Source organism: Microchirus variegatus (genome assembly GCF_963457635.1).
Source record: "Microchirus variegatus genome assembly, chromosome: 12".
Classification (NCBI taxonomy): domain Eukaryota; kingdom Metazoa; phylum Chordata; class Actinopteri; order Pleuronectiformes; family Soleidae; genus Microchirus; species Microchirus variegatus.
The window spans coordinates 5,559,525-5,583,913 of NC_139813.1; the positions used below are offsets into that span (position 1 = coordinate 5,559,525).

The 24,389-nt window shown below is 39.3% G+C and overlaps 1 protein-coding gene across 1 annotated transcript; it reads right to left on the reverse strand.

Annotated features, from left to right (window-relative positions):
• Nucleotides 1-136: 136 nt before the first annotated feature.
• Nucleotides 137-24,121, reverse strand: ankrd6b (ankyrin repeat domain 6b; the record flags this gene model as incomplete). The annotated part of the gene is made up of 15 exons (XM_083898949.1): nt 137-1,786; nt 3,190-3,502; nt 5,635-5,748; nt 6,941-7,093; nt 7,517-7,687; nt 7,829-7,942; nt 8,753-8,857; nt 10,305-10,382; nt 11,818-11,916; nt 12,266-12,364; nt 13,811-13,909; nt 14,274-14,372; nt 14,983-15,081; nt 16,990-17,088; nt 23,996-24,121. The coding sequence occupies 15 exons, from the start codon at nt 24,119-24,121 to the stop codon at nt 1,194-1,196; spliced, it is 2,361 nt and encodes a 786-aa protein (XP_083755075.1). The 3' UTR covers nt 137-1,193.
• Nucleotides 24,122-24,389: the final 268 nt, after the last annotated feature.

The window sequence follows — 24,389 nt, forward strand, 5'->3', positions numbered from 1 at the left end:
TCACAGATGTCACCCACAGCCAGGCTGCTAATGGACAGAATTAGCATCAGTCACACAGTGTCCTCTTACATGTGCTTTAATTTATGGTCTATTTTCCTCTAAATGGAAACGGAAGTTGACATATACTAAAGGGAAGTTAAGCAACTAGCAGAAAAGTAATTTATAGCTTTTTTCCCAAGTTTCATGTTGTAAAATAATTAAAACTAACTGTATTTAAAGGGACACTGTGTAGTATTTATGGGTTTATATGACCCCAAATCCACTTTTGTATACATATTATGTGCTCCTGCATTGTCTAGTCGGTGTATAATATTTTTTGTTTCATTTTCGTAGTGTTTCAAAAAGTAATGTAAAATAACATGGTCGCGGGCCGCTGTTGACGAGGCTGAGCGGATCTTTTTACGCGTTTAGAATGGAGGACCACACGTATTTTACAGCGGATAAAGGAACACCAGTACCTGACCGTACGCCCGCACCACGGAGAAAGACGACGAGTACGACATTTAACCGGCTGAGGATACCGTAGTGCTCAGGGAAGGGAGGGGGTGAGCAGAGGAGCAGTTAATTGTTGTAAATTTCAGCTTCTCCTCTAGATGTCACTATAAACCACTTACTTCACCTTTAAACACTGCAAAAGTCTATAGTTATTATTCTGTTGTCATTCTCCAGCCTCCATACTAATCCCATCATGCAGCTGATCAAAGTATGGACACAGTAAAAAAGAAACATTCACTCATTCACGGTTTTTATGTACAATGTCAGCTAAGCTACATTCTCGCTAATAATCAGTGGGTTGTTTCATGTTATAGAAGCTTATTATACTGTGATTCCCTCCATGCAGATGACCACTGTGTGACACCGTGTCCCATGTGAGGACACAGTGTTTCAGTAGTTATGTGTGTGGACAGTGTCCATGTATCTTCGCTATGAATGGCACATCAGTTCAATGTCTAGCTTTACATGTACTGGGTTATTTACAACACAGTGCACAAGAGCTGCCTCTATTTCTAGTTCTGTACACATCGACCATGACGTCCATCAGGATTAAGGGTTTTAGTCGAATGTATAAAAAAAGCCAGAATCCAGTAGCTCTGTTCTGCTCGGGTCGTCCAGGAAGAAAACAAGACAAGTCACGTCTTCTGGATGAAGGTAAAATGTAATCCAGTGTGGTTTCTGTCCACGTGTGCTCAGCGTCAGCACTCGTGTCTGTCTGTCCTCAGCATGCGCAGCTCGTCCTCCAGATAAGTGATGCGTTCCACCAGCGCGGCCCTCTCGGCCTCTGCTCTCTGACTGGCCTGCCAACGAGCCTCCTGCACCTTCCTCTCGTACCAGCGCTCCATCTGCGTCGACACAGCCTCAAAGAAGTGCTGCGTCACCTCCAGGGCGTGCATGTTGTCTCGCTCCTGTGCGAACGAGGCATCGCCGGACTGCTCCCCAAACACCTCCAGATTCCTGGCACCTCTCGCTCCTCGAGAGTGAGTCCTGCCCTGGGAATGTTTTTTATGGTGCTTCCCTCGGTCGCGGCCTCGTTCCTTGTCTCTGACTCCAGTGTCTGTCCTGCTGCTGCAGCGGCGCTCTGTGGCAGGGGACAGGCTGCTGGCTCGGTGACCTCTGCCTCCACTCGCGCCACAATCCACCGCGTTCACATCCTGCAGGTCCTTGTTCTTCCTCTGGGTGTCAGCACATATTGCTGAGCGCTCTTTTGGCCGGACCACCTGGACAGATGACAGCTGTTTCTTCTTCACTGCAGGAGAGGTGGCTTCTGTCTTCTGTGCTTTATCACCATCTGGTAAATGACAGTATTCATTATTATTCATGCCATCCTGCTAATTTGCATTTACTCCAACTGAATGAAAATTACAGTTAAGTGTCTCTGGCAACCGTATTCTTCCTAACAAGTTATAATGAGGAACAAGTGCTCTTACATTTGTGTGTCAATGAATTCATGAGCCACTGCAGAGGAAATCACTTTAAAGACCAAATATCTGTGCCACAAATCTCATACCATCAATGTTTCAAGACAGACTGAGATGATAAGAACCATCATCTAAACAAGAAACTGCTAACCAGTTTACAAAAGAAGGATTTTATTTCTCATTAACTGTTTATAACACAGCAAAGACATAAAATCCTAGGACACAAAAGTAGAAACTTCTTCTCAATTGATTACAACAACATGATGCAGCTTAACTACCTTTGCCAAGGTTCACTCAGTTTCCCACAGTGTCACTACAGGTTAAGATGGTGGTTCTATGTGCAGGGGGCCAGCAGGGGGCGTGCACAGCTCAGACAGCTGACGGCTCTAAGTAAGTGTCAGACCCTCACCCAGCCACACTTAAATCGGACCTAGAAGTTCCAATTAACACTGTTTTTTAGTGTGTATCTGCGTCATTACCTCGTTTAAGAAGCCCTGAAGTTTCGAAACAAACAGTTCAGCCACTGCTGAGAACGCTGTGTTTTATTGTAATCTCGGGCTCAGTGAGATTTCTGAAAAAAACCATTCTGGTTAAGTAAACAGAATTTCTCCTGAACAGCAACATTGTCCTGCTCTGGGCACTAGTCCGGGCACATCCGGTTGCGTACATTGAACCGCAGAAGAAGAATAACGTCCGTTGTGGAGGTGTTTCACGAGCGTCAGTGTCTTCTGACTCCGGGTCAAAGTCATAAAAGGGACTGCGGTGGGGAGTTGTGAAGAAGCTATTTTAAACATTGTTACAACAATGTTTTGATAATGAGTAGCTGTGCATCCACCGTTCCAGAGGGGGGAGCTGCACTTCTGAGAGCTGGTGTTATTATTATGTCTCTTCCAGGTACCTGGCCAATCACAAGACATTTGGGAAAGCTCTACGCTGGCTGGCCAATCACAACATAATCTGTCTTCTGGGTGTGAGATTTCAGTCTGAAACAGCGGGACTGAAGAGAGCTTCAGTGAGGAGAGATTTATATCGGCTCATTTACAGCAACTAGGAGGTTTTTGACCATAAAAACAAGTTAATGTATGTAAGTAGACCTCCATAACTAACATATGTGTGATAGGACCTCTCTATGGGCGCTTTAACTATCACTTTTAGAAAAGATGTATTTTTAAATTGTATTTTACTACAAATGATCTCCAGGTGGAGAATCTATATTGACTTTGTAGAAAACTGTTGGAACAACAGAGGATAGTGAGGATAAGTCATACTGTACCTGGTGAGCTCTCCATATGAACTACAAAGTAATGGTTGGCTGATCCACTCTCGGGCACACTGACATCACCGTGATCAGTGTCCAGGAGTGTAGGACTGGTGTGGAGCTCTGGGCTCTGAGAGGCGCCCTCCTCTCCAGCAGGCAGCACGGTGAGGCCACTTCCATCAGCTCCATCAGCTCCAGTCAGGCCGTCAGCCAGTGAGGAGGAGCGCTGCAGCTGCGCCTTACTCCTGCTGGAGTCTCCTGTGAAGCGGAACTCCATGTTCTGCAGTTTGGACTGACACCAGCTCTTCAAATCACTCATCAGCGACGCCTGCTTAAAAGACACAAACCGACACACACAAAGACCATGTTACTGAAACTCACACAATTTCACCAATTATAAACTTGGAAAAATTAAAAGCTCGGATAAACCCAGCGCCAGACAAAAGTTGGTTAAAACCAATAAAAGAGTTGAAAGGAAGATGAATTTTGGACTTGCATTCATTAGAATGTTCAAGGAATTTTTATGTGGCTTTATTGGTGACAATAAAAACTGTAAGTGAGTATGAAACCAAAACAACTGCAATCACGACATGAACATAGATATGTCAAATTATTTCTACATAAATATATGAACATAGACCAGGAGGAGACAGGTTAACTTTGAAACTACACAGTTGTGCTCAGCTGGACACATTTAGCTACGCCCTGCTGCTACAGCTGTATCTACAGCCTTAACGTCAGGCTAACAGGTTATGAATACGACTGTTGTGATGTACTGACCTATTGAACATGATAATTACATAGAAGTCCTGAAAATGCAAACGTTCCAACTCACTATCACTCTCTGCTCAGGACATCAATAATCTACTAAAGAGGCAGAGCGATTATCAGTCAACTTCATATTTACTAATTTTTTTAATGGTTATATTTAAATAATCTGCAATTATTATTAATTTATGTAAATTGACTTGGGTTTTTGTAAACCTAATCTCCGCTGCAAAGTGTTTTTCTTCCAGATTCAGACATCAGTTCTGTTTCATGTTTTCTATATTTAGTTTAAATACAATAAGCCTTCCTGATTTTTGAGTAAACATTTGTTTACCAACATTCTTTTCCATGCTAAATGTTGCATGTTGGACCTTTAACTCAGCTGGATAACTGTGTAATATCTGCTTAAATTGTCGGAATTGGAAGCCGAGAACGGCCATGGATTTGAATTATTTTTATGCACCGTTTTCTCATGATAACAACTTATTATCTCCATATAACAAAGATTGTTTTCTCTTGATAACAAATTAATTAACTGGAAAAGCACTCAGAGAGCGCAGACCTCCGCCAAGGCAGCTCAGTGCCTACAAAATACACCCTGCCGGCATCCCTGGGGCAGACAGCGAGTGTTGTAACCACTGATGGCATCTACGGATTAAGGCCAAAATTGAATCACTTGTTCCTGGTCCCATTGCGGACATTTCCTGAAAATGTTAGCCGTTGATGACAAATCCCTCTGTGACTTTTCGAGTTATGTTGCTATCTAACAGACAAACAAAGTCGGGGAAAAACATAACCTCCTTGGCAGAGGTAATAATCTTTTTGTCTTGATTTCAACCTACAAGAGCTGCCACAAACGGCTTCCGGAGCCACTGGCTGTAGCTGTAACTTAGCGTTAGCTTGTTTACTTGACTGGGTTTGTTTAAGGTTAGACGGTGGCAGCTCTTGAAGGCTGAAATCAGGACGATCACATTAACCTGTGCGCAATCATCAGACTTGAAAATTATCCCACGAAAACAAAAGTATTTCTGTTATGTCGAGATAACGGAATAATTAATTTATTATCCCAAGAAAACAATCTCTGTTATATGGAGATAACGAGATAAGTCGTTATCACTAGATAACAGTGCATAAAAATAATTATGGTTCTCGGCTTCCATAATCGTGAAATATTGTATTCTCAGTTTGTTCAGTTGTAAATTAAATGCAGGTAAATGCAATAATTCATTAATTTGGCTACTTTTTGAAATAACTCGTAAACAGTGAGTGACATTTTGTCCTTGTGACATGTTTTCAGTCTGTATGGAAGCTGCACTATCAACTTTCTTTTCTCAGTGTTGAAAGAAATATGCTGATTTAGCAGGTGAACTGCTGCATCGATCTCATAAAAATGCTCTTTTTAGGAGGATGGCAATACAATCCCACTTTATATGTAGTTGATCAAACTCACAGCTCAAACAAATAAACAAAGCTCTAAGGTTAGTAAATAAAGTAATTTAACTGAAGCCAATTTAGGCATGTAAACAAAGACAGTCAGTCTTTGTACTTTTAAAGTTAACAAGTCTTTCTTGGCTGAATGCATTTGCACAGTCACTTGGCACAAATAGATTATAGATGCATTTTCTAATGTTCAACTTTCAAAGAACCCTGACCCTCAGCAGAGTGTTGCAGGTGACACTGCTGTGAACCTACCTGTCTCTTCTCTGCCTCCAGTCGCTCCTGCACAGTCAACTGCTCCATCCTCTGCAGACACTCGCTCCTCTCTGCCGACACTCTCTCCACCGTTATCTTATCAAGAGCACGAATCTGACGGCAAGGAAAAATTTATCAGAGACAGATAACCATGTACAAGGGTGTTTATTCACCGTTACATGTCACCTACTCGATACTTAAAAGTATTACTAATAATAACACATTGTAGAGTGTGTGCATTAACAGATGACATACAGTAGTATTTATGTAGAGGATTGCTTCAGAAAAGCACCGTAGATGTTCGTACTCTCATTTGACGGCTGTTCCATGATCTGATCTGCTGACTCTTGTGCAGCTCTGTAGTTCACACAGTGAGCAACAGAGCGCTGGGATGATCTGCACATGGTGTGCATAATTAATTTCGGTAACACTTTCCAACAAGGGTCCCTTAATTAATGTTAGTTAGTACATTATTAAGCATTACTTAACTGTTTAATAATTATATTAACAATCATTCGTATGTATTACTTACATAGTTAATATATTAGTTAATGCATTAATGAGCGGAGAATTAATGTTTACTACTCAAAGTTAGTTAATAAATTATTAAGCATGAATAAAAGTTTAATATTGTAATTAGTTATCATTATGTATGCCTTACTCTGCATTAATTAACACATTAGTATATATATTAGTAAGCCGTTAATAATGTCGCTAATAATCATTTACCAACGGTGTTTATTTGGAATTATGTTGAATCAGCTCTGAACACTACTCAGACTACTCAACTCGTTTTATTTTACTGTGGCGTAACAGATTCTGTGTTGCTGTGGATTTGATCAAAATTTCAGTCAAAACTATTTCTTTTAATGACGTTACTACCATCAAACATTCCCAGAACACCTCTGAGTGAATGCCAGCTCCTGACAGGTTTTGACTCGCCTGCGTGTCTTACATGACAGCATAGATTGCAGTCACTCCTGGGCATTAAACAGCTAATAAAACATTTTCACTCCTAATCCAAATATGCATCACTACTATACTGTATACGAGGAAAATGTAACCTACACTGAACAGTGAGGGTGTGAAGAGGAGTTTTGACTTCTTCGACTATTCTAAGTATAAGTAGTGAGGATACACAGAAAGAAGTGGTTTGATTATAGCCTTAATTATAGAGGCAACATTTCGATCCAGTGAGTATCAGGGCATTCTGACCTGTGTACAGACTGTACCTCCAGACCAAACAATTCCTCTCCTCTTGAGAGCGACTAAAATAAGCTTTGGTGTGTTGATGAGTGTATGCTACCTGGTGCTTGTTCTTGCGGTCCAGCTGGCCCATCTTGCTGTTCATCAGGTCTTGCACAGTGTGGATCTCAGTCTTCATCTCCTCCTTAGTGGCCTCCAGCTGGTTCTCCAGTTTGCTGATGAGAGGTTCACAGCGGCAGCCATTCAGAGGAGCCTGAAGCAGAAAATGGCAGGAAAAAAAAACTGCACTGTAAACTCACGGGTTAATGCTAAATTAATTTAATCCTTGTTGGACTGTTAAATATGAGTAGGTCTGGGTGACAGGAAAATACAGTGCCAACATTTTATTGAAGGAACTCTACCATGAATTTTCTTTAATGTTATGTAATAAAGTGACTGTATATGTCTTTATCCAGAAAGGTTTCTCAGGTTATTTATCTAGCAAAGCACTAAAACACAATACCTTACCATATAATATAATGACGACGAGTAAAGGCAGCTTTTATCTAGATCGCCCTCTCGTGTCAGAGGAAATGGAAACCACGACAAATCACAGCTGAAAGTATTTAATACTGCAGCGCTGACAGATACAACTGTTTGTGGTTTATGACTTCAGGCCATGTGTGCTGCACAGTACCTGCATGATCTTGCCATCCTTGCCACGGTACAGTGTGTAAAGTTGATAGGCTTTGAAGTTGTGTGGAGCAGTGGTTGCGTTTGGAGACACTCCTCGCAGTTTTGCCTTCCTCCTGAGAAACCCTTCACTGTGTCTCGTCTCTCTGCGGCGCAGGGGGTCAGACAAAACCGGCTGAAATGACAACAAAGCTTAAGATTAGTAATTACACAAACTCTTACATCAGAAAGGGGGGTTGGAACTCACTGTCTGCTGTCCACATCTACTGAGCACCATCACGAATGAGCTCCACAAACCTTGAATGCAGGGACGTACCTTTTCTTTCTGCTTCCTGTTCTTCGCCCTCTTGGTGTGTGATTCAGTCACGTTAGTGTGTTTGCACACAGCTCGGTCGCTGCTCTGGGTGTCATCTGCAGCAGAAGCACTGTCCTGCAGGAAACAGGACAACGGAAAGGTTTGGCAGGGCAATTTCCTGGAAATGTTTGGGCACTCACGCCACTTTTCAAATGTGAAAGATATAAACCTGATTTTAAGAGTTTTAATGTGTAACGCTGACAATGAGTTGTCAGTAGATGCTATATTGTTTTAATTTCTAAACGTGTGCTGTAAATGCTATTATCATTGATTTCATTCCTTTATGGCAGGGGTTCTCAAAGTTTTGATACCTGAGGGCAAGTTTAGGAACCCAACATCGGACTCAGGGCCACCAAAGGAAAAAAACGGAAAAAAAAACAGAAAGAAATCCCATTTGTAATAATTTTAATGACCAGATTGCAGTTCTACAGTTTACACTTCGGGTTAGGGTCTGTATCCAGTAATGTCTAATAAACATTTAACAAGCTAAGTAGCTCCTGGATTAAAACTATCAACTGTAATTCATTGCAGGCCACACTTTGAGAACCAATGCTTTATGGCCACAGATAACCATCTCCAAATGTCAACTATTTATTTATTTATTTTTAAAAACAGATGGTATATGATGGGTGGGATATATAGGTAATGAAATATAGCAGTTACTTTATTTTATTCCACTAGTATATGTTTCTTCTTTTGGCGTCTCCCTTTAGAACATATTTCTTAAAACTGTCGTGTGTAGCTTTTAAATATTAACATTACATTTAAACTATTGAGTTCACACAATGCTGATCAGCTCGGCTCAACATCAACAAAAATCAAAATTATCAGCTTCAAATTCAGTTATGGATATAAATATTTTCAACTACTCGATGCAGCTTTTACCTTACAGGGCAGCATCTCGTCTCTGGGCACTGACTGAGCTCTGCCTTCTGCCTTCAGCTTGTCTCTCCTCTTCCTCACACTCCTGCCACGTGCAAAGCTCTGCACCTGAACACACACAGAGAATCACAACGGGAATGATAACACACAAAGAGGAATAAAGTCAGACAAAGTTCTTTCTTCATGTTTTGCTGGTTTTCAGAAGACGATTAATTGAAAAGTGATTTTTATTTGGATTTGATTACTTTTATAGCTGTGTATTTTCCACAGCAGACATGTTAGCTTGGCTGGAAAACAGGTGTTATTTGATAGCACCAATAACATTCCATTTAGGTGAGCAACTGTGCTTCCTGGTACAGTGGTCCTGCTATTGTAACTCGTGGCTCACTGTGGTGGTTTACTGGAAGACACTGGACTGTGCCCTTGGGGATTTTAGTATTGTGTCACGTTGTCATAGAGACAGTGCTGTCTTCATTGTTATTATGTCAAGTCACCATGGACACTGGAAAATGAGGGGATGAAATGAAACACGAGGCAGGACCTTAGTTTCACACTTTTCTCTAAACCCTGTATTTTTCTGAACTATTCTTAAAACTGGATATGTGCAAGTCTGCTTACCTATACTGCAACTGTAATAAATATAGTCAGTATATGTAGACACATTTTTTCATTTACATGAGCTGTCACAAAATACACACCAGAGAGATCCCTTAGATCATCAGATATGGAGCTCCTCACTATACCCAGAATCAACAACTATGGTCCTACTCTCTGGAATTCTCTTCCACATGTCTGCTACAAAAGTGTGTTCTTTTAAAAGTAAACTAAAAACATATCTTTTAACTTTTCACAAGCTTTTTAAGTGTGTTTTATTTCTGTCTTGTTTGCTTTAATAATTTTTATAATCATTATTATTATCTCCCTTTTTAAATGATGATAATAATACACTCTTGTGTGATTTTATAATCACACAAGAGTGTTGCATAAACACATTGAGTTTACGCTTGCCGTATGAAATATATGCTATATATATATATATGTATATGTATATATGTAATATATATACATATATATATAATATATATGTGCTATATAAATAAATTTGACTTGACTTGACATGATTGATGGAGGAAAACTTTAACTGTAGTTTTGCTGATAATAATTAACATGAACAAATTCTATTCACATTGTGTACTAACTTATTAAACCCTTACTACAAGTAAAATAAAAAAAATATATATATTTTATTTACATTTTTTTTGTTATAGAGCATAATATGGCGCTGTGTCATAGTATGAGTATCATAGCACGGTATCTAATGTACAGTGTAATAGTATAGTACCAGAAACTGAGGTGATGTAATCAATCAACGCATCATTATAATGAAATGCAGCTGCATATTTATGGTGAATGCAATAAAATAATTCAATTCATTTTGTCATTTTCCATATTATATTCCAGGCATAAAATCTTAAAAAAACATTAATAATTATATAATATAACTATCAGAATAATTTAATCCCAGCTGCCTGTGAATGTGAGGTGGTTGTTCTACCTGTGGAGCTTTGGTGAGAAGCAGAGCCACGTCTGGGTTGTTATGTTCTCGAGCCGTGTCCAAAGCTGTTTCACCTGCCTGTGGAAACAGATACACTATGAAAACAGACAAATCCCAACTCAGAGTAAACACTCTGAACTATAAACCAACAGCAGACATTTGGAAAGGATTTACAGGAGAAAAAGCCTCTGTTCTTAAGATAAAAGTCCTTCATGATTAACTGTTATCTCAGTGAAGTTTGTATTCAGAGGGCGTTTGCTCACATAGTACTGATGCATCAGTGCAATCATATCAGTCTACTTCACAAAGTGTTTAGAGAGCAAAGATTTATTTTAAGATATGTGCATCTTTAATTGTGGGGGACAGATTAAGCAACAAAAGGAGAGAAAAGGGGATTAGACACACAGCAAGAGGCTACAGGCTGGAATCAAAGCTGAGCTTCGGCAGAAGGCCACTGTTTAAGTAGCAAAAGCTAAAACAGGTGTTTTTATTGCAGTGTTTCAAGATATCTTTTGAATCCAAAATGTTCCAGTTTTTGTGTAAACTGAAAATGTGCAGAAAACAGGTGGATGGAAACTCTAAAACAAGTGTCTTCAGTGTGGAAAGCAAATTTTAAAATTCTAAAAGTAACAAATCAATTGTGGTGATTGACAGCTCGTTTTAAACCTCTAAACCGGTAGAATCAGACCCCAGTCTCCAAATGCGTATGAATCACTTCATTGGCAAGTCAAAAGGCCATAAATGCATATGACACATTTGTGCGGACACTCGCCCTTCTCTAATCATAACGATCTAATGTCGCTCTGTAATGATCAATCAGACCGGGATTTGTTCCCAAAGCATGCTGGAAAGTGTAGTTCTTCATAAGAAGTGGTTTTGTTCCGGTTTTGATAAACAGCAAAGGTAAGACAACATTTCTGCTTGTATTTCTTGAAAGTCAGTTGTTGTTTTGCTCTTATTTTGGGGCTGGATCCGTGAATCTTGTTCGTAGAGTGATAAAAATGGTACCACTGGAATCTGTAGACAAGTGTCGATTCCAGTCGACACATGTTTTTTTTTTTTTACATAATCACGTTGACGCTCCGGTGCCGCTTTTCAATGTGTGCGCTGTAACAGGTTTTTTTCGCTCCTGCTGGTTTGATCCATCGGTGTTTTAACTGTGTTTCGTGAACATAAGAATGGTTTATTTGGTTTATTTCTGTGGGTATGCAGCATGTCTGTGTTTATTAAAGATAGACATGGTTTTATGACGCTTTTGTTGCTGCGTCCGACGCTGCCCCCGGTACCGGGGGCAACCGTGAAGAAGAGGTTAATCTTATGAATGTGATCATGATTTCACTTTAATGCATTTTCAAATAAGCAGGAACCGTGAGTGCTACTTTAAGAAACTTTGAAGAGGAGAGCTTTAGCACAATAGAAATGTGTGTTGCTTCATAGATTAAGAGAGGCAGAGTGAGTGCACTAACACTTTCTTTGAGCATAAATGATGTAGAAAGAAGCCGTGGGCACTCACGTTGTTGCAGACGCGGCTGTCTCCCCCTGCCTCCAGCAGCAGGCGTACTGTTTTCTTATGATTCAGAGCAGCAGCCACGTGAAGCGGTGTGTCTCCAGCCTGCGTGCACACAAACATAAACACATAGCAAGAAGATGATGCCATGAAAATCTGAGCATTGTTTTTTTTATCTATTCAGAACTTAAAAAACAACAACAACAAAAAAACATCTGGTGTTTATACAATCACATCATTCTAAGACATTAACCAAAAGCTCTGGGGCCTGTTCACAAACAATATTATTTTTTAAAAGATATATCACTAAAAAAAAGAAGAAAGAAAACTAGTCCAAAAGAAGCACCACCTACTTTTAAAACCCAAACGTGTTGATATACTGCGTGATAACAGCATGAACATGTTCCATAATGAAGCTGGTGATGAGGGACTGAGTGTACAGTGAGTAACTCACCAAGTTCTTATCAGACACAGAGCAAAAGACTCCCAGCAGGATACGGATAATTGCTATGTGGTTGTAGCGGGCTGCCACATGGAGACAGGTTTCCCCCAACTGAAATCAAAATTAGTCAGCATGCACATATTAGGAGGATGTATTTTATAAATCCTTGCTAAAAATTTAAAATAGTTGGCAATAAGTCGTTTAACCCATTAAGGCCTGAAGCGCCTGGAAAAAATGTCTCTAAAACCTGAGCTTCAATGCCGACTAAATGACTGATTTCTCAGCCTCTGTAGCAGATATAGGAACACAATTCAAAAAGTATTTGTGAGCTTACACCTGTGGCTTTCCTGTGAAATTTAGATTATTTAGATACAAAAATGTAAAATAACTATTTTCAATCAAAAAACAGTAAGAAAATAATGTAATATCAACTTGTGTCAGTGCCTTGATTTAGTCCTGACGGAGTGTGAAGAACAAGAACAGCATGTAATGACTGTAACAGTCTGCTTCACATGTGACGGTGATAGAGCTTACAGCGCTGTGGCATCTGCAGGTAAATCCGGTTGTAAACACTCCGTCGATTACGGTGGTATTTATCGCCTTTATCGCTGACCTCGTCGTCTTCAAACATAATAATGTCTTAACCATAAATCCCGGTCAATTTGTTCAGCGTGATCGAAGTTATCAGAGATGACGTCATCGAAAACGAAACTCCTCAAAATCACTGCCTTCAGAAATGTCTCCGCTGTCAAAATCCTCCATGTTTGCAAATAGTAATTTCTAAACAATGTCACGAGGAACCCTTATAGCCCCCGAAAATTGACGTATCCGCTTTACAGGCGTCTATGGTAGAATAAAATGCGCAGGCGCTCTCCCGGCGTCAATGGTAGAAGTGCGGCAATGCTTTCCCAGCGTCAATGGGTTAACACATGACAATTGTTTTCAGAACACTTTTTATCTAACTAGTATGCTCTTCACACCCTGAAAGCTATCAATAAATGCATTTTTACTGTAATAAACACAACTAACCATTTTCTTTGCTACATCAGTCAGTGTGTTCGGTCCATTCACTAACTGTCTTGACTGCCTGTGCATTCATTTTTATGATAAACTTGTCTTCCTAAAAGAGTGATTCAGAGATTCAGAAAACATTGCAGTTGATGTCAGTGAAGCTGCATTTAGTTGTGTTCATGTGTTCATATGTGAGGGCATGAGCAGGCAGGAGAGAGTGTGATGTATCAGTTGTATCAGTTGCAGTGTCTAATGAAAGCGTTTCCAGGCTTGTACTATAACAGATTTTCCCCTCTTTCCCTCAGGCAATGTTATTTGTTGATAGTTAACCAGAATCAGCTTCACTGCATTGTAATTCACAATGGACTAACCTGACACAGACCCATTATAACTGAGGCAAAAGGGTAAATAAACAATGAACTTCATTCTTCGCCCACACAGTAGAGATTCTGGGAATTGTGCTCTTCATTTTTAACACTGGCGCCACGCTACCATACAGCGATATTTAAAGGTTTAAATTTAAGTCCAAGCAGAGGAGGAACTTACGTGGTTCTTGCTGTCAGGCCTGGAGCCTCCCAGCAGCAGAACCTTGGAACTCTGAGCATGACCATTCTGACATGCGAGGTGGAGAGACGTGTTTCCTGCCTGTGAGAGGAGAAGGAGGGAGTCACACTGCTGCTACTTTATTCATGGTATGAGCCACATAAAGGGATGTACAACAATATCTAACTGAAAACTGTAAAGAGAGCTGATCTACTCGATTGCTAATATTCAGGATCATGACATCATTTGTTATGTAATAAATAACTGGAATAAAAATATCCTGATGGTTTAGTGTTAAGTGAATAAAATGGTGCATTGAATTTGTGTTGTGGCATTAAAACCTGTATGTTCATTTATGTGTGACACGCTTAAATACAGTGTAGCACAGTTGCACAAATAGTATTTTAAAAGTCTGTGAAATGTCTTGGTAGTAAACACAGATGTGGAGACTTCACTGTACAATCACCTTGTTTTTGGCATGAACGTTGGCTCCAGCTTTCACCAGCAGTTTGACAGACTGGCTGAAGCCGTGCCAGGACACTTCATGTAGAGCGGTATTTCCATCCTGACGAGACAAGAAGAGACAAAAAAGGTCACATAAACAACAGCTAAACTGATAATGGTTGCTATCTTTTATTTCTAACTATACATTTTACATTACATTATGCCCAACTATTTGCCAGTTTAATGTTCTGTTTTCATTCAGCATTAATTTCCCTGTGCTTCTATCATGACTTAAAAAAATAAATATAACTGTACTGTGCTTGGGGGTGTTTGCTTTGAGCATATCAATTCCTCTCTCTATGTGGCTTCCTACTGTAAAAAAAAAAAAAAAGGTTGCTTAAATAAGTAATACACAATTCCTTGGGACTACCCAGTGTTAGCATAGTGTTCAAACAGTGAATATACCATACTTTATTCAAGCATGTAATAACTTTTTATAACAGATAACCATGGATAAACTTATGAATGTTTAAGAATAAGTTAAGTTGATGAAAAAGAATTCTCTCTGTTAATTCACTTCGTTTCGTGGTGGAAGGATATTCAGCAGACTACAGACAGACTGGTTCCTCTATGATCATCAGATGGCTTATAGTGACTTTGTTCTTCTGCCTGCAGCAGAAGTGGCATTAGCTTCTGTGTATTTGTGTATCGTAATGTCTTTAAAGTAGCACCTTATCCTGTCTGTCCAGTGCACATCCTTCCTGGATGAGAGCGCTGATGACATCACCGTTACCCACCACAGCAGCCCGGTGTAATGCCGTCTGCTCTCCCTACAGGCGGACAGAGAAACACGCAGCACTGATTAAAAATGCATTCAGCAACAGGATAAAAGAACAATCCACAGAAAAAGCTCAAATGTGATATTTTAGCATAGTGTTTATTGCAGTGCTCTTGCTGGATCATTTCATGCCTCAAGCATTCATACATTTTATTCAAAACTTAATACATTTTTTTTTTTAAAGTTTATTTTAGTTTTTGTAAAATGAAATAGTTTTGGTATGAGGGGATTTGGTTTTATTCCTGCTTCTTATGTGAAACTATTTCAATCCATGGTTAACTGATCTTGTCTGCAAGCTCAGCTGCATTCAGAATAATCACATCACATAAAGACTCGATGCAGAAGGAAAAAAAAATCTTAAGTTTAAAGATATGTCAACTAAAAATTCGAAAGAACAACCGTTAAATATGATATGTAAAAGGAAAGACATCATGCATTTTGGAGTTCATATCAGCTGCAATTATTCCCTGACAAAGAACAGCTTGTACCATCACAAGTGGTCAAAACAAATACCTTTACCAGAAGCTAAACTTGCCAACATGTGATGCAGTCAGACAGCACATTAATGCTGAGTGAATGGATGAATTGTTGTTTGTGCATTCATCTTACAAACTGACATTTATCAAGTTTCTGTAACAATTGAAAACCAACACAAAAAAGACACAAATGCCTTTAAAATCAACTTTAAATGTGTTGGTAGGTCTTCTTCTAGTCTTTATCTAGGCTACAATGATATTACTGAGTCAATTGTATCCTTATCACTAAATATTCAGGTGCCAACAATGGAGCTGGTCTAACGATATATGACTTTTAAAAATAATTAACCAATAGCATCTCTGTGGAAATCACATGATCACAGATTCTTGAATAAAAGAAAATAACAGTGTGGAATATTTTAGTTTTCTATCATTGAGTAGACTTTGTGTAAAAGTATGTGCAAATGTAAAACCAGGTGTATGTGTAAGCGCTTTCTGTGGCAACCAATGCTCTTCCAGTGTTATGAATCGGGATCGCAGTATCTGCTTTATAACACTTATCATTAGTACCAAATCCCCAAAAACAAACTATCTCTTTACAGTTTAATAAGAGCACAGCAAGAGTCCACCTTTGTCCATACAAATGAATAAAATCAGTGGGTGTACAGCCTCAGGAAAAAAAAAGTTTAGTTCACATTTATATTCAGTCATAAATGGAATTCCAGCACATACAGCAGATTAGTGGTGAATGAGACCGAGACAAACTAGTTTGACATGGAAGCTCTGGAAGAGTAATGAGGAAACACAGGAGAGACAGGAGGAGGGGAGGATCATTCCAGGGTAGGATAGGAACTGAGCTAAGCACAGCAGCAGCAGCAGCAGCAGCAACATTGAGTAAGTGGCATTTGTTTGGAAGGAAGGATGGGGTAACAGATTTCCACTGGCTCAGTAGGAGCAGGTTTGGCTAACCTCCTTCACTCTCCCAGCCCTCCTCCACTGTCTTCTCCCCTCCTGCTCCTCCTCCTCCTGCCTCAGTCTGCACCACCTGCTCTCTCCAGTCCTGGAGGATGTACTGCAGCCTGTCGTGAAGCTCATTGACCACACAGAGTGAATTTGGTTGTGCCCAAGATCTGTGTTATTGCTTTCTGTGGGGAAAGGGGATTTGCATCCCACAAGTGGGAAGTCCAAAGAGTCCCACTCAAGGCCACTAGAGGTCATTATACTACAGTTGTATTTGTGGTTTTTTTTTTTTTAAAAGGAAGAATATTAAGTCTAAAAAAATATATTATTCCAACTCAAGAGTGCTAAAAGCAAAAAGAGAAGCAGCTGCTTGTAACCACCGATCAGGACTGCAGTGTGATTCGGAGGTGGATGGAAAGTGGGAATATGGCCGACGCAGCAGACAGACCGGTGAATCTACTCACGTCGTCTTGGATGTCCAGGTCGCACCCAGCTTTAAGCAGGATACGCACAACCTCAATGTGGCCCTTATAGGCAGCCAAGTGCAGCGGGCTTCTGCCATACTGTGAACACAGAAACACAAAAACCACTCAACCCAATAGACAAAACAACACAGTTCACCCAACACAAGCACACAAATCTCCCTCCAGAAAACCCAACACAGCTTTCCCACACCCTAAGTCACAGTCCAGTGAGTCAGATATCACTGCACTGTAAGGAACTAGAATGGTGGCATGACTGAGGACAGAGAGGAATCGGTAATGAGTCAACTCAAAGCAAACAAATCCTTAATCCATTGTTTAAGAGAAGAGTGCACAATGTGTGCAGATGTTCATGTTAGCTCGGTAATGGATCAACATCAATATAAGGATCTGTGAGGGGGATAAAGCAATAAGGTCACTCAGAGAAGGTTTAAAGGATGTGTTCACCAAACTGACTCACCTATGGTGGATAGTTTAAATCGATTTTATTTACTCATCCCCAAAATGTCTGTCTCTACCCCAATACAGAGGAAATCAGTATAATCCATTGATGGAAAAATTATGAAGAGACAATGGATAGTAATTATAAATGCATGAATTTAACAGTTTAGTTTGTAATCTAATCTCTAAAATCTAAAAAAAAATTGCATAATTTATATAAAAAAAGGTTAGTTCTTATAAAATTGCAAAGCCATTCGCAAACAATTTTATCTTGTAAGTGTTTCTTGAGTGCAGATGAGAAGTTTTGCAAAATAAGAACTAGTATTAAATATAGAGCTGAAAAAATTAGATAATTAATCAGGCACACAAACACATCACATTCACTGGAAACTGAACACATGCATTTTGTCCATGAAAAAAAATTAACTGATGAAATGAGAAAATAATCATTAAAGTATTGCTCAATAATAACAGTATCTGCACAGCCTTAATCCTCTCTATCTGCCAAATGCATGCATGCCTTTCAGTAGTGGATGAGCCAATAGGAGGTTTTGAAAAGGTCATGTGTCATAGTTGCATTAGATCACAACTTTAAAATCAATCCATCTGAATGACTATTCATTATTCAATGTGTGCAACATTATACATCCTTAATAACCATATATTATTTCCATCCAGGACACTTCCTGTGCTTGCGACTCGAGGCAGCAGTCAACCTGAAATATTACAACTGACACTGCAATCATAAAACAAAACAATGCTGTGTGTTTTACAGTCGCGGGGAGATGGCACAAGTTACATCAACGGCAGGAAATGTCTTTCAAACTCCTGACATCCTGACATTCCGAACATTACATCCAACATGATCAGCTCTGCTTATCTGCATGGAGAGCAATGACAGGGCAGGAAGGCAGCAGATAAGCATTCAAAACTTCAAACAATCAGTTCCAGTCCTGGAATTAATTCTGTAATTATATTGACTAAATACAGTTTAATTACAGATCAGGCACGTTTCCCACAAATCACATCACACCCTACTAGGTATTATCTCAGTGTTTGGGAGGTGTGTGCTTCATTTGGGAGTGGCTCAGCTCGGCTCTACATTCATGCAGCCCATCGGATTGAGTTACACTGGGCCCGACTTGGAGGGAAGCCACAGAGTGAGCTCAGGTAAACACGGCAAGACCTCGATCAGGGAGTCTGGGTCGTCTCCAGACTGACTGAAGGTCTGTTTGTGACACTGTGTGTCTGTTTTATTAGGAGCGGTCAACACACAAACGCAAATCAAAAAACACAAACGCAAATCAAAAACACAAAAACATTAACTCAAAACGGAAACACAAATCACACAACACAAACACAAAAGCAGAAAACACGATTTTGCTTTGTGAGTTAATGTTTTTGTGTTTTCTGCATTTGTGTTTGCGTTGTGAGTTAATGTTTTTCGTGTTTTCTGCTTTTGTGTTTGCGTTGTGAGTTAATATTTTTGTGTTTTCTGCTTTTGTGTTTGCGTTGTGAGTTAATATTTTCGTGTTTTCTGCTCTTGTGTTTGTGTTGTGTGATTTGTGTTTCCGTTTTGAGTTAATGTTTTTGTGTTTTTGATTTGCGTTTGTGTTTTTTGATATGTGTTTGTGTTTTTTGATTTGCGTATGTGTTTTGCACCTCAAGTCCACCGTAGTTCTTACATATACTACAATATAGCATACACTGCTTGTTCAAAAAAGTTACATATTCTAATCAAAGCCAAAGCAGGTCTAACTAAATATTAAAAGCATCTTTTTTGTGTGGGTCAGTGGTAGAGTGAGTTGTCTTTCAAGTGGAAGGCTAGAGTACATGCTAATGTGTCCTTGGGCAAGACATTTGACCCCCACATAACACTATGCATAATAGCAGCATATGAATGGGTAAAAAAGAGTCATTTTGGAGAGCACTTCTGCTTTGCTGTTGTTGGTTGACATAGTGCTAAAAAATAAATAAAAATCAACTCTTAACCCACCGCTTATATTTTGACTGGCCTTATGTTCTGCCTACAGCAGATAGTCATTTTCCTCACTGAGCTACTGGTGTCCATAAAATAAAATTAAATACAAAATGAAAATCTCCATATTGAGCCACCCTTAAATAACAGTTCGTAGTTAAATCAGTTTATAGACACATCACAATTTAATAGAAGCATTAATATTTTGCTGTTGATGGAATCGTCTACATGGAAATGACTAATGCTCCCTGAGCAACTCTTTCACAGTGTAAAGCAGATGAATCCTGGCATGGTCTTAGAATAAGAAAGAAAGAAAAACCTATGAAAATATCTTGGAAAAAAAAACCCTCATCATACTATATAGTTAATAGTGTGCTGGCCTCTTTTATTGGACACGTGTCATTAAAGAACCTTGACCTGACCATTTGAAGCAACCCAAAACCACAACACATAACACAATCCAGGTGGTGACTTTTTGTTGTGCCATGCAGTGCAGTTTAGTATTAACAAATAGTTTGGCATGGATCATAAATTGTCATTCTGTTCACTGCAGTAGAGTTGTGAAGCAGAATGATTTGATTCTTATATTTATGTCCAATGACAGGTTTATTTATTTTATTTGATATGTTTTCACCCATCAGCTTGGCTCAGACAGATGGCGGTAAATGGATCTTCTTTGCAGCAACTAAGAACTTACAAAACTGTGACTGATGTTTTTTTTATTTATTTTTTTACAGCAGACTATTTATCACTTTCATGTCACATATTACACATACAAATTGTAACTTTTGTTCCAAACAGGTTTGACATCCAAGGACAGAGCTCTAACACTTTTCAGGCCCAGCTCTAACACTGTCTTTGCAGACAATGAACAGGCCTGTTATTTGTCGAGCACTTAATCCAGGAAGAATAGTGTTTAAAAACACAGTATATAATTTCTGCTGCCAGGGGTATCTCTCCCTCTGACTGTTGTCAAACTGTTGTGTAAAGATACAGACCATTTATATTTAGGGTTATTTAAAGCCTGTCACCTACAATATAAATACACAATATGTATGGACATAAAGAGTGATTTGGCTCGTGTAGCAATAGTCTTGTGATTTTTTTAATGCAGAAATGTTAGAAATTATATATTTGAACTTCTAAACTTCATGTAGAAAAAATGTACACCAACAATTGGGCGATTACCTCATCATCCTTAATCCTTCTGTAAACCACTAAATGTCACTGAGGTCACTCAGTTTCCTTTACATGTTATTTTTGTCCACCAGAGAAAAGTTAATTTGACAATAATATTCTGGAGACGAACATAGACAACAAGAAATTCAACTTAACGGTCTTGGAGTAAACTCTAAATGAGTATATATATAATACACAGTACCAATAACCCAGGCTGAGTGTTAAAGTACGTGTCACACCTAATGTATAACAGTGTTGCTGCAATGCTAAGGCTGCAATGATTAAATGATTACTAATCAATAATTAAAGAATTACAAAACAGCTAAACCAGATATAAAAAAGCACTGACAGCTCAAACATCTTTCTTTATCACTCTCTCTTTTTTACTCTGATATTTTTCATTTCAGACGTCCCTTTTTGCCTTCCTCTGTCTGGTTTATGATTTTCTACCTCACCCTCATTTATCATATTAGCTTTCAACAAAAAAAATCCATCCTGCATTCCTTCTCCTGAGCATAAGAATGTTTCATATGAACTCTACCCCCTTTATCCTGGATTAAGCTTTCATAATGGCCTGTTGCCAGAATACAGATGGCTGAAACACAATCGTGCCAGCGAGCAGTACGACACATCATTTTAGCTCTTACAATATGATGCCGTGATGTGTTGATGTTCCATTGGAAAACTGATTTGCAGTGCCAGGACAGAAAATGCAAAGCACATGACATGCAACAAAAACATCTCATGTGAAGAACAGAATTAGAACTCAGCAGTCGGATATCTGATTTAGAGTACAAAACTTAAACTTATCCAGGAAACAAGCATAAACCAGTCATGTCAACAGAAGCAGATTTATGAAGGCCACCCACAGAAGGAAATGATCTCACAGGTATGATCATACTACATGATAAACTTAATGTGGAGACGATGTACAAGTTTGATCCTGAGTTCCTTCAGGATAGGGTTGTTGTTCACATCACAGTCGATCTCATAATATTGCAACTCTAAACTTTGTAATGTTGTGGCTTGTAATCTGGCTGTGTATATTGAACTGAACCGTTTGCTGGCATATGACAAATGTCACCATTAAAAGTGCAGGCAAGTTGACTTTACTACCAGTCTTTATGTCTTCCCTGTAGCCTACAGTTTGTAACTGAGTTTTTCATTTGTAACCACCAAGAAAACAGTTTTTACCAACTTTGTAGTATATTTTATTTAGATAGCTATAATGAAGAACTCGGAAAGTGCTTCGTTTACTCAAAATGTGTTACCTTTGCTATGTTTTTGACAAGCCAACAGTAACAGTAAGGGATGGGATCATGGGAGAGGGGTTAAGGACAGGCATTAGCTTCCGTTCCCCTATTTGTCCAGCTGTTATGACAGGTGGTTGCACTCCATTATTGATGAAGCCGACACAATGAATTTTAAAAAATCAGAAATCATGATTTATGGTGGCACTTTTTTATAATAATAAACCAACGCTTACATACACAACAGGAGCCTGGTGTACTTTGCTTATATAAAAGACTAATGAGCAAATTATAATTTCATTTAAAAATGTTACTTTATAAGGAACTAAGGAGCTAACTGGCCAATCTGTTGCTACAGCAGGCTTTGATACTCTGTGCAACTCAAACCATATTAATTTGGTTTGACATCCAACACTGAGCGACTACCCATCTGTGAAATGAACCCTCAGTCAGTCTAAATAAATACTATTAATTATAAACATAGAGCCATAACTAACTGAAAGTCCAGTTGATACGGGAACATGTTATTGAGCTACAGACTGGGTTAGTTTCAAGGTTGGCTCCAAGAGAAAGCTATTGTGTTCATTCCTTGCCGGTAAGAAGTCAAACAGAGCCTGGTGCAACTCAAAACATTGATAAATACAGTATGAAGATGAGAGAAGAGTATTCCAGAGAGAATGTGTTTCTTCCTGATTCTAATGAATTATATTAAAGCTCATGAAACAGATGATTATGTGACATGTTTGAGGACTGATCTTCAGAATTAGAAGTACATTGATGCCGCCTCTGTTCTAAAAATAAATCCCTTCAACTAAACTCATCACAGACTCCAAGGCCTTCTTGTTGTTTTTTCTACACCCTCCATACAGCAAACCCGTCCTGAAATGTAATACATTTAATAAACCAAAAGAAAGTTGTCTCTGAACATCATCCAGAGGACAGTTATGTATATAAAACCAAGAAATTAAAACTAGCCATCCTTGCTGTTTTATCTAGACCACATCCATACAACTCACTGAAACAAACTGGGCCAACCCATTATTTCTGAACCTACATTCATCTAATGTGTCACCACTTTATTTCTTATAGAACCGAATAGCCAGAAAGAAAACTGATGAAAACTGATCTTTGTGAAAATACTCCTTTGTGAAAATACTGAACTAGTCAGTGAAAAGCACAAGAATTTCACAGTAAATAGCAAGTTGTGCAGGAGTCTGTCGACTGTGATAATTCTATTTCAAACTTGAAGAAGCAGCTGCAAGTTAACTGGTAGCAGAGAAGGATGCTTAAGTTTCACAACACCAATTTACTTTTAACTCAGTAGAATCTGTCACTCTGAGAAAGATTAATGAGCTTGTAGTAGACTATGTGGTGGAGAAGATGCCACCATTGTCAACAGTTGGCTCTCCAACTTTACATAGTATAATCAATGCAATTCCTTTGAAGCAAAGTAAAGAAGAAACAGTGCTTGACAGAAAAACATTGTACTTTGAATCCATTTGAACAGCCAACACACAGAGTTGTATGGTCATGGCAGCTCACTGGGTCAATCCTTCAACTTTGCAGCTCATAAAAGCTGGCAGGACATGCGGGTGAGTAAAAGGGAGGCACTCTCACGACCATCGAGACTGACCAGATACGTACATCATAGGGATTTTAATTTTTTTGGTCATGAAAAAGTACTCTAACTAGTTACTTTTCTCAAAAGGTAAAGTTGTAATGTAATTACTTGTATATGCATTTTATAATGTAATTATAATTTATGACATTTTAAAATGTTGCCCTACACTGTTACATTTTGAAATAATGCTTGAATGCATAAGAGTTGAACTGGAAGCAGCTTCAGTCCAGTTGTTGCACCAACTAAATGCAATCTACTACCAAACAGGGGAACAATACCCCCAGAATACATTGGAACACACCCAGACTCTTCAGGTGTGAAATCAAGACTTTATCTACATCGAAACCAAATTGATATTTTGATACCCAGCCCAGGACCATAGGGTTATTCAAATGGAAAATTAGCTTGAAACTGAAATAATAAAGTTCAGAACTCCTCTGGAGATACCATACCACGAGTTGTTCAGACACTGCAATTGTTAACAAAGTTTAATGACAAATAAAATCACCACACACTCACCTTGGTAACTGCTACTTCTGCCCCCTTGTTGATGAGCTGGACCACATTGTCGGCCTGTCCTTTATGAGAAGCTACGAGGAGGCGCTCGGAGAGCGCGAGGACCGCAGCCGCATCCTGCTGGCTCATGAAGCGGGGCGAGTGATGGTGCAGTCTCCAGATGGTGGGGAAGGCAGCTGTGGTGATGCTCTCCAACGCCCTCTAACTCATGGTGAGCTTTGCTACAGACAGGGGCGTCAAAACAGGAGCTGGACAAGCTGCCAGTGTTGCTGGTTTCTCTGCTGCTACAAATGCCACAAAGTGCCAGGAATCCTCACCTTCATCCTCTCAGCTGCAGTGAAGAGAACAGGAAACACATGGATGGAGGGGAAAAACAAGTCCACATGTGCTCTGCTCA